We start from the raw sequence: 14,705 nt of genomic DNA, 5'->3' as shown, positions 1-14,705 counted from the left end.
GTGCCGACTGAGTGGAAACGCCACTCAATTGACTACTCTGTGTGATTGGGAGATACGTAACGCAAAACGAGTGCTCAACAACCATCAACACATCATAACAATGCGCCTGTGTTTTGGGACGTGTGGAAATCCATTAATTTACATTCGAAACAGCACTTTCAACAAAATTTAGAATAACAAAACCACATCATGGATTTAAAATGAATATTATTATTATTATTTGACAACACCGCATCCCGAAAACGGGATTTGAAGCGGATTCGATCCAAGAAGAAGCCGCGGTCATTTTACAGGTGTGATACAGCGAAGAGGTAAGTGCTAAACATGCTAATCGCTCGTAAACTACTAAAATAAAGCATCTGTTAATGTTTGTTGCTCAAATTTTCGCGTAATCGGTAACGTGCTTACTGTTGAGCAAATTATGTAATACCGAACAGCTAGCTATAAATTCAAGATGTATGTTTGGATTTTAACGAGTTTAGTTTGTATTCTTCAACGTCAGATCGGAATTCTTTCGTCAAACTACATCGCATCTATAACGCTGAAAGTGTCTTCATTTCGGTGCCCCGTCTCATGTGTTTTTGAGAGCGATCAAGTTGATTTCACTTTAATTGTATTTTCATCTTAAGTCAATGTTAAGAATAGCATATTTTATGCGTTTCACCATTGCCTACAAATGTATTTATCGTTTCAATGAACTTAAACTGGTCAGCATCGATCAGTAAATGTTGCATGGTGTTTCTTTGCCTCTGTTATAGATCAGTAAACTAATGTTATTCCACCATACAGTTTCTTGAAATACGAAGCAGAATGTACATTTAATGATATTTCTTGTCAGTAGACGTATGTCGTCTGCAGCAGAGACAATGGAAAATGCCTCCATCATTTCAGACAGTGGGGCCCATGATGGAAACCGTTTGTGGATAGGCAACATCGATCCCAAAATCACTGAGTGAGTATATTACCTTGAATAACTGCAACCTCACCCCCCCCCCCCCCACACACACACACAATATAAAGAACCAGCACTCAAAATAAATCCACTTTTTGCTCCAAAATAACAAATATGACACCCACACATGAAGCTGCCAACTCTAAGCAGTGTTAAAGCGTTCAACACGAGACTGATGTTTGGCAGTCTACGTTATAAATCCCAAACTTTGCCTTCTAAAGCTGCCTACGTTTGCCTCCCAGAGAGAGCCACTGCATTGTGAGTACATGCATGATTGATGAGGTGTGTGTGTGTGTGTGTGTGTAGCGCCTGTGTGTTGCAGGCTGACACTGAGCAGACGGGCTTGGGTGTGTAAATTAGTGCCAGCGAGGCGTGGAGCTGTTCTGCAAAAGCGGCAGCCATCGTTCTTCACCCACCTGCCCTGTTTACTCTGTCTCGCTCTCTCTCTGTGCATTTTTTGCTTTATTTTGTGCATATCCCACAGATGTAATCTGAATGTTGACTACTCTCTTGTTAAAAAAATTACATAAAATAATAATAATAATAATTCCATCATAGTATCAGTCTTAAAACCTGTATTAACTGTATCGGAATTAGAACCAGAAAGCCTTTAATAATCCCACAATGGGGAAATGTGCAACCCACAGCAGCAATTTGAAAGGGGGGGAGATAAAGAAAGTATTTCAAGCAAAATAGAAATGTCAAAGTACTGAAATGTAGAACTGTGCAAAAATGTTTCATAAAGAACTGTACATAGTGAAAGTATAAAAACAGCATATTTGATATATGAAAATGTATTGAGTTAACATAAGGTGGCTGTGCGATTTAAAATACAATAGTCCGTGTTTCCTTTTTTTTCCTCGCCTTGACTTAAAAATTTGATGGGTTCTGGGCCCACATTAAAAACACTTGAATCTTCAAATGAAAGCCCTTTAAACATCAATAAGCATCATCATCATTTTGGATAATGTTTGCTGATATTTTTTCACCATCCTTCATTTGCCATAACAAACTAAACCTTACCTGTCACTCAATATGAAATGAATATATATATATATTTTTTTTTTTTTTTTTTTTTTTTTTTATATCTACCCAACGCTTTAGATTAGATTACATTACATTAGATGAGCCTTTATTTGTATCACAATGGAGAAATGTACATTTCACAGCAGCAAAAAAAAAAAAATACAGGAGCTGCTGTAAAGGCACCCACTCACGCGGCGCCATCTTGAAGTCAAAAACAAATAACAAAGGACACAGTTCAACTTGTGCAGAGGAATTGACTGTCTGTCGCCATTTTACATACGACCTCAAGTCACGGTGTGTTTTAAAATAATTCAAACAAATCGCTCACCATCATCTGGGTTTGAAATTACCTTGCGACGCAATCCGCTGCAATGGAAAGTCATACATTTTGCGTAAAGGAGATTGTTTTCGTGTGTTTCGTGTGTTCGCTTCTGTAGAATGTATGTGTTTCAGGCTCTGGTGGGCGTCTAGACAGGCGTTTCCTTCCCTTGCCTATGCCCTGCTTCACTTCTGTTTTAAATAGCGCCTCTTGTGCGCCGTTTTGTTTTAAAGAGAAAACATGAGAAATGTCCATGGCCGCCATTGCTGATTGGGAAGATTAATTAGCTCCTGGCTGGCACTGAGCGGGTTACTTTGTTTGTTCCAATGCCGGGTCTCGATTAGCTTTGTGCAAAGCTGCACTGCACTCTTGAAATTGTGTCGTTGATTATTTTGCTTTTAGTCGGTTTTATTTGTATTCATTTTAACCAGTTCCCACATTGTTTAAAAAAACAATGTTTCAAGGCAACTTTTGAAGTTGGGCAACCCAATGAAATTTTTGGCTTTGACAAAATTTCCAGAATGATTTTCCTATTTTATTAAGCCCAATGTCAATATAAAGTGACTCCTCGGTTTATGTGTCATTCACGAACAAGCCCGTTCTTCGAGCAACAAATTGGCAGCCGGCTTGTTTTGGTCCTCTATTCCCCGCCCCCAGTCTTCGGTTAAAGCCACGTGATTGGTCAAGAATGCACCAGTGAGGGGAGGTGGTTTAAACAGGCAGACGACAGTGAGAGAGTTTCAACTTTGATAGTTAAAAGGCAAAGTGTAGACTGCAAGGTCAAAATACAGTAAAGTCTCGTTATATCGATACTATTTCTATGCACGCACGGAGAAAATTACATGCAAACAGGGTCGGATATATCGATAGTCCCGGTTATATCGATATTTTTTCGGACTCCCTTGGATATCGATATAACGAGACTTTACTGTATCATCATACATCAATCAGGCTCCACAAACAACCCGCACGAGCCATCTGTACACTTGATGCAAAAAGCGATCAACCCAGCTAAACAGAGCACAATTGATGAGGAACTAGATAAAATTATCACAGAGAAAGCACGTACAAGGGATTATTCCTCAAGATGGTGAAAGAAGAAGGTTACGTTCCTCATCAAGTGAAGAGGTTAATGCTGAGGAAACCGGCCACTCCATTCCATCAAGCCATCAACGACCATCACAAAGGTAAATAAAACAACTTTATTATAATGTACAGTTTATTTCTTTAGTTATAATACCATAGCACATTTATTATACATAAAATAAGGTATATTTTGTGCAGTTTTAAGGCTTAGAAAATCAGTAAGTAGAAAATTATGTTTTATGGGGACCTGGGAACGGATTATTCTCATTTTAATGGTTTCCTCTGGGAAATAAATTTTTGCACACTTTTCGCCTTACACACTCTGTCTGGTATTTGATCATCACTGTCCCCCTCCGATTTTCCTCCTTTACGCTACTACCCATCTTCTCACCTCGCTTCCTTCACAGCGGCATCCTCCCGCCTTCACCTTTCACCTTGCCGTAAAACGCTGCCGCTCTGAACTTTACTCTCACTCTCCACAGGTTCTCCCGCCCTTTCCTCCACCACCCCTCTTCCACCATCCCTCCTCCCCATCTCTTCTTCCTCCGGCGGTTTTTACTGCTCCCATGAGGCGGAGTCCATTGTGGTTCTTTTGCGAGTATCCAAAAATGTTCTTGGAGTATCGGCATTGTATAGGCACTGTTTGTATACAGTACAGTATTTTTTTTAATACAGACATAAAGGTTACATTTCTCTTTTTTTTGTGGGTTTGTGTGAACTAAATATACAGTGTATTTACAGTGTGTGTGTGTGTGTATATATATATATATATATATATATATATATATATATATATATATATATATATATATATATATATATATATCACAGTAAAGTCTCGTTATATCGATATTCAAGGGAGTCCGAAAAAATATCGATATAACCGGGACTATCGATATATCCGACCCTGTTTGCATGTAATTTTCTCCGTGCGTGCATAGAAATAGTCGATATAATAGAATATCGATATAACGAGACTTTACTGTGTGTGTATATATATATATATATATATATATATATATATATATATATATATATATATATATATATATATATATATATATATATATATATATATATATATATATATATATATATATATGATTTTATGTCTATATTTATATATAATTTTATTTTAATTTTTTTCATATCCAATATTTGAACATGCTTTGTTGAAGTATGTTTGCAGGGTGTTGTCTGGGAAAAGCAGAAGTCATCTGTGGTCTAAAGCCCTCAAGGGAGCTATACAAGTGTACTACTGTACCGCAACCTGGAAAGTCGCCCTCCACATCCCATACGCGCTCACACACACACACACACACACACACACACACACACACACACACACACGCACGCACTACGCATTGTCGTGCAGCGTTGCTCCTACTGCCAGGCATACACAAAAACCCACTTGGGGTTTCAAATAATAACAACAAAACAATAAGAGGCCATTGAACAAAACAAAACCATATTTCACAAGTTGTTACCATCAGTCCTGGAGATTGTCTTTTTCACTCATTCACTGCCAGACGTTCAAAAGTGTGTCCACTCCAGTGCCAGGGTTTTTGTCATTGTCACTTGAATTACAGGACCCACAGAATATTGAGTTTTAGGACTACATAAACATTCAATGCTGCATAAGAAACCTTAGACTCTCTTCTTTCATCAGAAAAAAGTAGTTAATTCCTAAATTATATGGGTCTGGTGTTATATGTGCTTGAAATGAGGGCGGCTGTCCAAAATACAATGCAATACATACATATTGGTTTATATAACGCTTTCACAACAGCTGAAGCTGGAACAAAGTGCTAACATGCGGAAAAATGAAATGCTGGTCCCTTGTGGAAGGAAAAAAAAAACATTGCGAGGCCAGCACTTTATCGGCACCCAAGTATAAAAAAACAAAACCCAAACTCAATTGGGAATGTCGCTCTTCGTCATACTTTCTATTCCCGAATAAATTCAGGAATTGCAGTAAATGAATTAAAGGACAACCGACACCTTTTTTTATTTCGTAACTGGCATCAGAAAAACTAAAATACCCAAAACACACGGGCTGATATTTTTTCGTCAAATGCAAAACACCAATAAAAATAAGTTAAAGTGTCCCAAAACTACTTCAAAATGACCTCGGAGATGCCGAGTTTCAGAAGGTCGTCTTGCCTTGCTCTAGAATCAAAACAATGGCTTCAGATTCGGAGAAGATACTTTCTTGTTACTCATCCAGTTATGAATATGATTCAAATAGTTCTGAAGAGGAAAGCATAAATGATTGCAATCGATTAAAGAAGTCCTCCCGTATCGATTCGAGCCGTCTGGACTCCAATGTAGCACCAGAAAATGCAAAAGATGGCGCCCAGGCTCCGTTGGAAATGGGATGATTTGTCTGCAAGGAAGTTGTGTCAACTAGTATCAAATAGTAGTCTTGGTGCAACACACAACGATTCACCATCGCGGTATTTATGTTTTTTCCTTCTAATTTCGCCATCAACACGAAGTTTTCAGACCAAACAAAGTACCCAAAATGCATTGTGTGTCGCTTTCTCGGTCAGGGGCGTTCCAGACGTGACATCACGGTAGGCATCGTCACTAATTCAAGAACAAGACTTCCTGAATATTCAGCGCGAGGCGTAAAACGTAAAATATGGCTATATGCGGTGGAATCTTTGTAAAATACACTCAGTAGAAGTCATTTGAAGTGTTTTTTACAAATTACGGACACAACTTGTCCGGAGGCATCAGTTGTCCTTTAAATGATGTTGAGCATGAAGCCCAAAGTGGAAACATCGCCTAAATCTGGAGTCTAAAAATACCGCTAGGGGGGTGCTCTGATTTTGATTAGATTTACCGACATTGTCCTTCAAGCCAGTACAGCCAAGTCGAGCCGGGCTGCCGCTAGGTGACGCAGGTCTCATTGTCCAGCCTCTTTTCCCAGAAGACACATTTTTTTTCCACCAACCTCCCCCCCTTACACCACGACGAGGCCGGCCGTACCCACGTTTCCACGCGCATAGCTCTTCCGTGAGCGCATATCTAAGTTCCGTCGCAGGCTGGATGTTGTTTGTGGAGTCCACCGCACGGGAGGGGAGCACTGAGGCTTCCTTTGTTTTATTCCCTCATTGTCCTGCTACCGTATCCTCGTCATTGTCTCAATAAAAGATTTACTGTCTCGGGTGTGCCACGCCAGCTGGCCCGTTGCTAAAAAGGTGTCAGGGAGGGGGAAACTGACATTCTCGTTAGCCTTCACATTTGACTGTCACGCTGCACAGTCGCCCGCCGTAGATGACAATCCTTCTTATGCGGGTATAAAAATGACCTTCGCTTTTCTTCCAGAGTGACACAATAAATAAAGATAAATCACATACCTCTTTTGGCACCCACTGTGTTTTTTTTTTTTTTTTTTTGTTATCCATGTGTGTGAGTTTGTATTTGTATGCTTCATACCATGTTTCCTCTCCTGGCAGGTATCACCTGGTGAAGCTGCTAGAAAGATTCGGCCATGTCAAACAGTTTGACTTCTTATTCCACAAATCCGGTCCTTTGGAAGGCCAACCGAGAGGCTACTGCTTCGTCAACTTTAACACCAGAGAGGTACACACACATCGATATATACGTAGAGGTAACATCCGACTTACAACCGACATCTGTTCCGACCAAACGGTCGTAAGTCAAAATGGTTGTAAGTTGAACTCCATTGAAAATGTTGAATAGAGACCCGGAGGCTGACTCGCGTACGCGTTGCCGGCCTGCTAGCGTGTTGCGGTGCCAGGTGTAGAATTAAAATGTTTAAAATAGTGTATGGAGGTCATAGTCGTAAGTACGGGTGGTCGTAAGTCGAGCTGGTCGTAAGTCGGATGTTACCTGTACATACAAAATTAATATTAACGTTATGTTTTGAATCTATTGGCAACTGAACAGATGAAGCCGATGCCCTTCAAGATGTTTTGTATCAATAATTAAATCACAAAGTGAATTCTCCTTCTTTAACTTTTTTTTTATCTTAAAATTAATTTTGCTTCTTAAAATGATTCTTTGACTTTGACTATCAAATCAATGGCTTCAGAGAGTTCAGATTCAGAGAAGATGCTTTCTTTTTACTCATCCAGTTATGAATATGATTCAAATAGTTCTGAAGAGGAAAGCATAAATGTTTGCAATCGATTAAAGAAGTCCTTCCGCCCAGAAAATGCACAAGATGGCGCACAAGCTCAGTTGGAAATGGTCTGATTTGTCCCCTCGGAATTTGTGTAATCTTACACCTTCTTTATGCGTGTTACCACAATTGGCTGCGACACACAACGATTCACCATTGCGTTATTTATGAAGTTTTCCTTCTAATTTCGCGATCAACATGTCACGTTTTGCGAGGTGGTGATGGCGGGTTCGGATCCCAAAAAGCAGGCAGGAGGGAGCAGGAGGTTGTTTGACAAATTGTATTAAAATAAAGTCAGCAGGAACAAAATGTAAAACATCAAAATGATCTGAATGGAAAAAATACAAAGTAGCAAAAGAAAACCAAGTGTAAAAGTCCGCCAAGGTTAAACAAACATGTACACAATGCATGCCGCAAACAAGCAGCAAACAAACAATGAATCGGCACCGGATGATCGTGCCAGGTGTCCCTTTAAGTGTTATTGATTATAACGACCAGCACCTGTGAGGCTGCCGGCAGGGCTGACGTCGCTACCCGCTGGTCGCCAATCTGATCGGGACGACCAGCACCTGTGCAGGTGCAGGCGGGGCCGACAGCGCCCCCCGTTGGTCGCCAACCAGATCATGACACAACACAGTGTTTTCAGATGAAAAAAAGTACCCAAAATGCATTGTCGCTTTCGCGGTCGGGGGCGTTCCCTATGGACGTCACTGAGGGCATCGTCATCAATTCGAAAAATAGACTTCATGAAGATTCAGTGCAAGTCTTAAAACGTAAAATATAGCTATATGCAGTGGAATCTTTGTAAAATGCGCACAGTAGAAGTCATTTGAAGTGATTTTACAAATTATGGACGCAACTTGTCCGGAGGTGTCGGTTGTCCTTTAACTCACCGGGCGGCTTATATTTGTTTTACAATGAGCCGGGAGGGATCATGATAAGCATCTAGTTTCACAGCCAGTGTCTATCCCTGAGCTATGAAGTCCTCCCCAAAGAGTTTATACAAAGGAAGTGTGTGTTTATCTTCTACACTCACACAGGGTTACCCACCCAGATGAAGCGCTTCATTAAATATCTCAGAACCGAAATCTGTCCGTCGGAATCAACCGCGGCTGGTTACTACTGTCACATCCATCTTTGTGTTTTTTTGTGGGTTTTTTTTTTTGACAGGAAGCTGAAAGAGCCATCCAGTGCTTGAATGGCAAGCTGGCGCTGTCCAAGAAACTGGTTGTGCGATGGGCCCACGCACAGGTAAGGGTAAGTGTCACACTGTTGCACTTCAGCATGCATTGATGGGGAGCGTCAAAAGCAACGATCTTATAATAATAATAATAATACATTTCATTTATATGCGCCTTTCAAGACTCTTAAGGTCACTTTACAGTCACAGGATGAGTTTTTTTGTGGGTAAGTAGCGGCAGCCACATGCGCCAGCGTTCACTCAACCCGCAAGTAACTGAAATAGATCGAAAGCTAGCTAATGAGCCAATATATAGCCAGCTATCTATCCAGCCAGCCAGCTAAATAGCCACATAGCTCGCTAGCTAATAGATAGCTAATATATAGCCAGCTATGAATCCAGCCAGCCAGCTAAATAGCCATACAGCTCGCCGGCTAATAGATAGCTAATAGCCAGCCATCCAGCCAGCCAAATAGCCACATAGCTCACTAGCTAATAGATAGCCAGCCATCAATCCAGCCAGCCAGCTAAACAGCCATTAAGCTAGCCAGCTAAAAGATAGCTAATAGATAGCCAGCTAAATAGTCATACAGCTAGCCAGCTAATAGATAGCTTTTACGCAGCTGAATGGCTCATGCGATTGAATTTTGTAACCTGAAGCACATGAGCTGAAAGAGAATCCGTCCCACCATTTTGTGGCCTTTCTTCCCCCTGTCGTTCGTTGATTCCGAACTAGCAGCGGAATCTAAGCACAACTCTTGTCTCTTAACAATAGGCTGCTTACTGGCGTATAGTGGCGGGATATCCTGTATAGAGATGAATCACACCCGACGGTCACACGTGCAAGCGCTCACGCGGTGTCACGTTTGCATCACCTGGGCCTAGCTTTATTTTTTTATGACAATTACCACATCTTCCAAAGCGAAATATCCCCCATTGGAGCAATTGGAGTTGACACTGTATGCAGGACAATTTTACACCAAGGAAATTGGATTATTTTCTTTACTGTAGAAAATGAGAGAGCGAGATGTAGATATAGATAGGTATAGTACATAGCTAGAGAACGAGCTAACTAGATATAGTAGATCGCTAGCTAACTAGATACAGTAGCCAGCTAGCTAGATAATAATAATAATAATAATAATAATAATAATAATAATAATAATAACAATAATAATAATAATACATGTCATTTATAAGAGCCTATCAAAACTCTCCCGGTCACTTTACAGTCACAGGATGTTTTTCTGTGGTTGAGTAGCGGCAGCCACACGCGCCAGCGTTTACTGACCCGGAAGTAACTCAAAAAGATAAAAAGCTAGCTAGCTAATAGAATGCTAGATAGCTAATATGTTTCCTGACTCAATTAGCTAGCTAGCCAGCCATATAGCCAATAGATAGCCAACTAGATAGCTAGCTAGCTAGCTAGTAATGATAATCCAGATAGATAGCCAACTAGCTAGCTAGATAGATGGATAATGTTTCTTTTTTTGGGGGGGCGAATATTACTGGAATAAACTTTCAAAATCCGGGAATTGGGCACATACATTTTTCAAGCATGTATTCCTTTTTTTTCACAAATTTGTCCAAAATATGTCATGATATTACCAGAAAAGCGGCACGTTTGTCTGGTTGTTTGTTTGTTTTTATACACAGAAAAAAATAGAGACATTGTGTAGAAGTTTTTCTGTCATATTAAAATCTTGGAAAAATGACTTTAATTCTCCTAGGACCATTACTATCCCAACGATACATCCCCTTTTAAAAATTAGGACTTTTTTGCCTTGGGGGGGAAAAAATACTTCTCCTAACATAATACCGCTTCTCTCTTAACAAAAAATAATGATACAGTCGAACATTGGTTTTTGACCATAACCCATTGCAGGAACGTATTCGAAAACTGAAACATTTCCAATTATTTATTTTCCCCCCCCAAAAAAATATGAATTAAAAAATGTCCCCTGTCAGAGTTCCTTGGACCAGAACATTTGAGATCTAGATTGCTCGACAATTATGTCCCGATAACAAGAGCTTGTCTGTGTTTCACCTGTTACATGATGTCCATTTTGTGTCTCTTCTTTTTTTATCCATAGGTAATAAGAATTCGTTGTTGGCTAGCTGAGATGAATGAATGCAGATGGCAACCTGTCGGCGAATCGTCTTATCGGATCCGTTCTTCTCCCGGCATCTGTTGATGTTTGCTATATGCTAAACTAACTCCTTCACTCTTTCATTTCTAGATGCTATCTGTTACATGAATGACTTCCCTCACTTTCCTGGCACTTATTTCACCTCTTTCTTCTCTTTCCACCTGTCCGTTCTTCTTTATTTCCATTGGTACCCGCCCCCGTCATCTTAATTGTCATCATCCTCTGCAGAGGTTTGAAGGTTTCCGTAATGACAAGACGATGCCTTCCAGCCTGGAGCCTTCAAGCAGCGGCGACGGAGTCGAGGGAGCCTTGACGACGAACCACCTCAGGTTTGTTTGAGCTCACGCAAACGCATTTTGCCCGAATTTACATGATTTGCACGTATTCATTGCGAAATACAAATGTGCCACCCAGGATTTTCCAAAGGTTTGCTTTCAGACCGATAATTTCCATTTATGATAGAAGATCTCTACGGTTCATCTCATTGGATTGGATTAGCCTTTAACTCATTCACTGCCAGACGATGTGCAAAAATGTGTCCACTCCAGTGCCAGGGCTTTTGTTATTCTCCAAAACAGCACAGAATATTGAGTTTTAGGACTGCAAAAACATTCAATACAGCGGTAGAAACCATAGACTATTTTCTTTCATCAGAAAAAAGTAGTTAATTCCTAAATTATATGGGTTTGGAGTTATATGAGCTTGAAATGAGGGTGTCTGTCCAAAATACAATGCAGTACATACATATGGGTTTATATAATAATAATAATAATAAATTTCATTTATAAGTGCCTTTCAAAACTCTCAAGGACACTTATAGCGCTTTAACAACAACTGAAGCTGGAACGAAGTGTGAACATGGAAAAATGGGAAATGCTGCCCCCTTCTGGAACAATAAAAACATTGCCAGAGGCCATTCCCAGCACTTAATCGGCACCCAAATATGAAAAAACAAAACCCGAACAAATTCGGGAATGGCGCTCTACATCATGTTTTCAATTCCCGGATAAATTTGTGAATGGCAGTAAATGAGTTAATTGTCTCACAGTGGAGACATTTACATGTCACAGCAGCAAAGTTATGAAAGGAAGAGGAAAGGAAGGGAAGAAATAGAAAAATAATAGACAGGAGCTGCTGTGAAGGCTGCCACTCTCGCGGCGCCATCTTGAAGTCAAAAGAATAAAATAACAAAATTATATGACAACACAAAGAGACAGTCATTCAATCTTAAGCACTTTCTGCACACTCTTTGTTGTATGAAGCAGTTCGAGATGAAAGAGGAGTGGATCAAAGCATCCTTTTCACCAGTGGTTCACGGACATCATGGTTGAATGTGCACGTCTACTATAAACTAAATGTTGAAAGCAAACATGAAGCTGGTATGAAAGGAGATTGCCTCACATTCTCCTGCCCCACGTAAATCCGCTTCAATTCCAAGCAGCGACAGTTACACATATGCATCGGCGCTCTGCGCTGGCGCTCCTTTCTTCTCATTGCGAGCTCCTCAAGCCACGCATCCATCCAGCATTGATCATCTACTTCCATATCGACAAGTTCTGCTGCTGCTATTATTTTTGGGGAGCGGCTCTTTGTCCTTGGGAGCTTTTTCATCGCCGCATCTCCAAGAAATAAAGCAGAGTGAGGGCTCTTAGCCACGAGCCGGTGACTCAGAGCGCGGGATGCCATTTTGAGAGCTCTTTTCGGGACACACCGCGCCACTCGGGTTCTAGTGTCGACTTGAAATGGCGCTCTTCACACCTCGCCCGGGAGCAAATGAAAACACTGTCTTCTTCCATGCCCGCCCAAATGCATCCTCCCTCCTCTTAGCTTCGCCATACACCCCCCCGCCCCCCAATTTAATATTTCACTTTAAAATTGGGTACTCTTGTGCCGGTATTTCCCTTTCGGCTTACTAACTTCTCGTATTTTATTTTGTTTATGTGTCTATGTGCGTGTGTGCGTCCTCCACAAGTACGAGCGCTAAGATCCGGGCTATCGAGGCCAAGCTGCAGATGATGGAGGAGAATCCCGATGAGGAGTACTCGGGGCCGTCCGCCTACGTCTACAATAAGCCGCCAGAGAGGAAGCGCTGGGAGCCCTACTCCAAATCACATAGCAGGCCCTTTCGAAGGTTTAGGAGATGACCACTTATCAAGGAGGACCCTCCCCTTTCATACACACACACACACACACTTATATACACATACACACACATCGGGCCCTCCTGACCCATCCCAGCAGGGCCTTTTTTTTTACATATAAATAGACAATGACATTATTCCCAAAGAACATTCAGTCATTTGGTTCTGTTACAATTTATTTGTGTGTGTGTGTGTGTGTGTGTGTGTGTGTGTGTGTGTGTGTGTGTGTGTGTGTGTGTGTGTGTGTGTGTGTGTGTGTGTGTGTGTGTGTGTGTGTGTGTGTGTGTGTGTGTGTGTGTGTGTGCGTGCGTGTGTGTGTGTGTGTGTGTGTGTGTGTGTGTGTGTGTGTGTGTGTGTGTGTGTGTGTGTGTGTGTGTGTGTGTGTGTGTTAATGTTTGGTATATGCACAATAGACTGCATCTTGAAGCCTTTTCAAAACCAACTGTGCAAGCAAGACTGGCACAAAAATGCTGTGGCATTTTGTGGAGAGAAAAAAATGTTTGGATTCATTAATTTAATTTTTTTTTAAGGTGGTGCTAGTTATTTTGTTTCTTCCTTTTCTTTAAGCAGGGAGAAATTTACGAACTGCAGGTCTTGTACCTACCTGGAGATTATTATACTTGTCATGCAATTGTAAAAAGCAATTTAAACCTCAAAACACGGAATAAAAATAACCTACCAATGCTCATAGTGTCTAATAATAAACATTTGATGGGTTGTAGCATCGTATCACTCCATATATTTGGATCAAATAAAATGACCCTGTGATGAAAACAAATATTCGCAAGCAAATCCAGTACAGAGAACATATGATGATGACCCTCCCCACTTTCCTTGATTTTTAAAAAATAAATTAAATTTCTTCAACAACCAAAAATGACATGATTTTGATTCCTATTTACATATTTTTGTGCTATTCTCCATTTTGTGCTTAATATGGTACGAAAAAACAAAAATTTCGGGTTTATATATATATATATATATATATATATATATATATATATATATATATATATATATATATATATATATATATATATATATATATATATATATATATATATATTTTTTTTTTTTAATTTTTTTTTTCCTGTGTTTTTTTTAAATCTACATCCAAATAATGCTTTGAAGCAATTATCTTTTTTTTTTGCGTTATGCTGACTCCTCCGTTACTAAAACAATATTCTCCTTAAAAAGAAACGCCCGGCCTTTAATGCCGCTATTTTTTTTCAGTAAACGTGCCTGCAAGTCAAACGTTTATGAACGCGTGCTGATTGCGCATAAATTGCGTCGGAGGTGGCGCGGTTGTTAATACCGTTAATACCTCGCTGCTTTACAACCCCCCTAAAAAGGGCCCTTTTACATCTTTTGTGCGTTAAATTGCGGCCAATCATTCTAATGTGTGTTCCTAAATTAAATGTCACACATGAATGCACCTATTTTCTTCATTTAGTTCCTGATTCTGAGAGTGCGTATTTTTAGTGGACAAAGTCAACGTATCCGGGCTCGTATTAGCGTCGTTTTATTTTTGCAACAATAATTTGTCACCTTTTGTGGCTTAAATATTTGACTTCGTCCAACAGGCTTGTCATCATTCTGCTATTTTTCAGTTTAGTTCAAAACAACTATTGTAATGAAGATATTTTGTGTTTTGATTTGTAGGTGAGTGTACAGTTATTGTTTCCATATTATATCAAA

The 14,705-nt window shown here is 40.1% G+C and overlaps 1 protein-coding gene across 3 annotated transcripts; it reads left to right on the top strand.

The window, feature by feature from the left end:
• Positions 1-83: 83 nt before the first annotated feature.
• On the top strand, positions 84-13,410 carry rbm18 (RNA binding motif protein 18). 3 transcript variants are annotated; one of them, XM_089021048.1, is made up of 6 exons: positions 84-311; positions 842-952; positions 6,848-6,974; positions 8,707-8,793; positions 11,095-11,195; positions 12,839-13,410. In XM_089021048.1, the coding sequence occupies exons 2-6, from the start codon at positions 846-848 to the stop codon at positions 13,008-13,010; spliced, it is 594 nt and encodes a 197-aa protein (XP_088877174.1). In that variant the 5' UTR covers positions 84-311; positions 842-845; the 3' UTR covers positions 13,011-13,410. The 3 variants fall into 3 exon arrangements, with proteins under 3 accessions (XP_088877174.1, XP_088877175.1, XP_088877176.1); XM_089021049.1 differs by having other exon boundaries at positions 839-952; XM_089021050.1 differs by having other exon boundaries at positions 85-311; positions 8,707-8,787.
• The last annotated feature ends 1,295 nt before the right edge of the window (positions 13,411-14,705 follow it).

The sequence above is a fragment of the Hippocampus bargibanti genome, linkage group LG18, assembly GCF_051943395.1.
Source record: "Hippocampus bargibanti isolate YZ-2025 linkage group LG18, ASM5194339v1, whole genome shotgun sequence".
NCBI classification, from domain to species: Eukaryota; Metazoa; Chordata; class Actinopteri; order Syngnathiformes; family Syngnathidae; genus Hippocampus; species Hippocampus bargibanti.
This window is presented reverse-complemented; position numbering and strand designations above follow the sequence as displayed.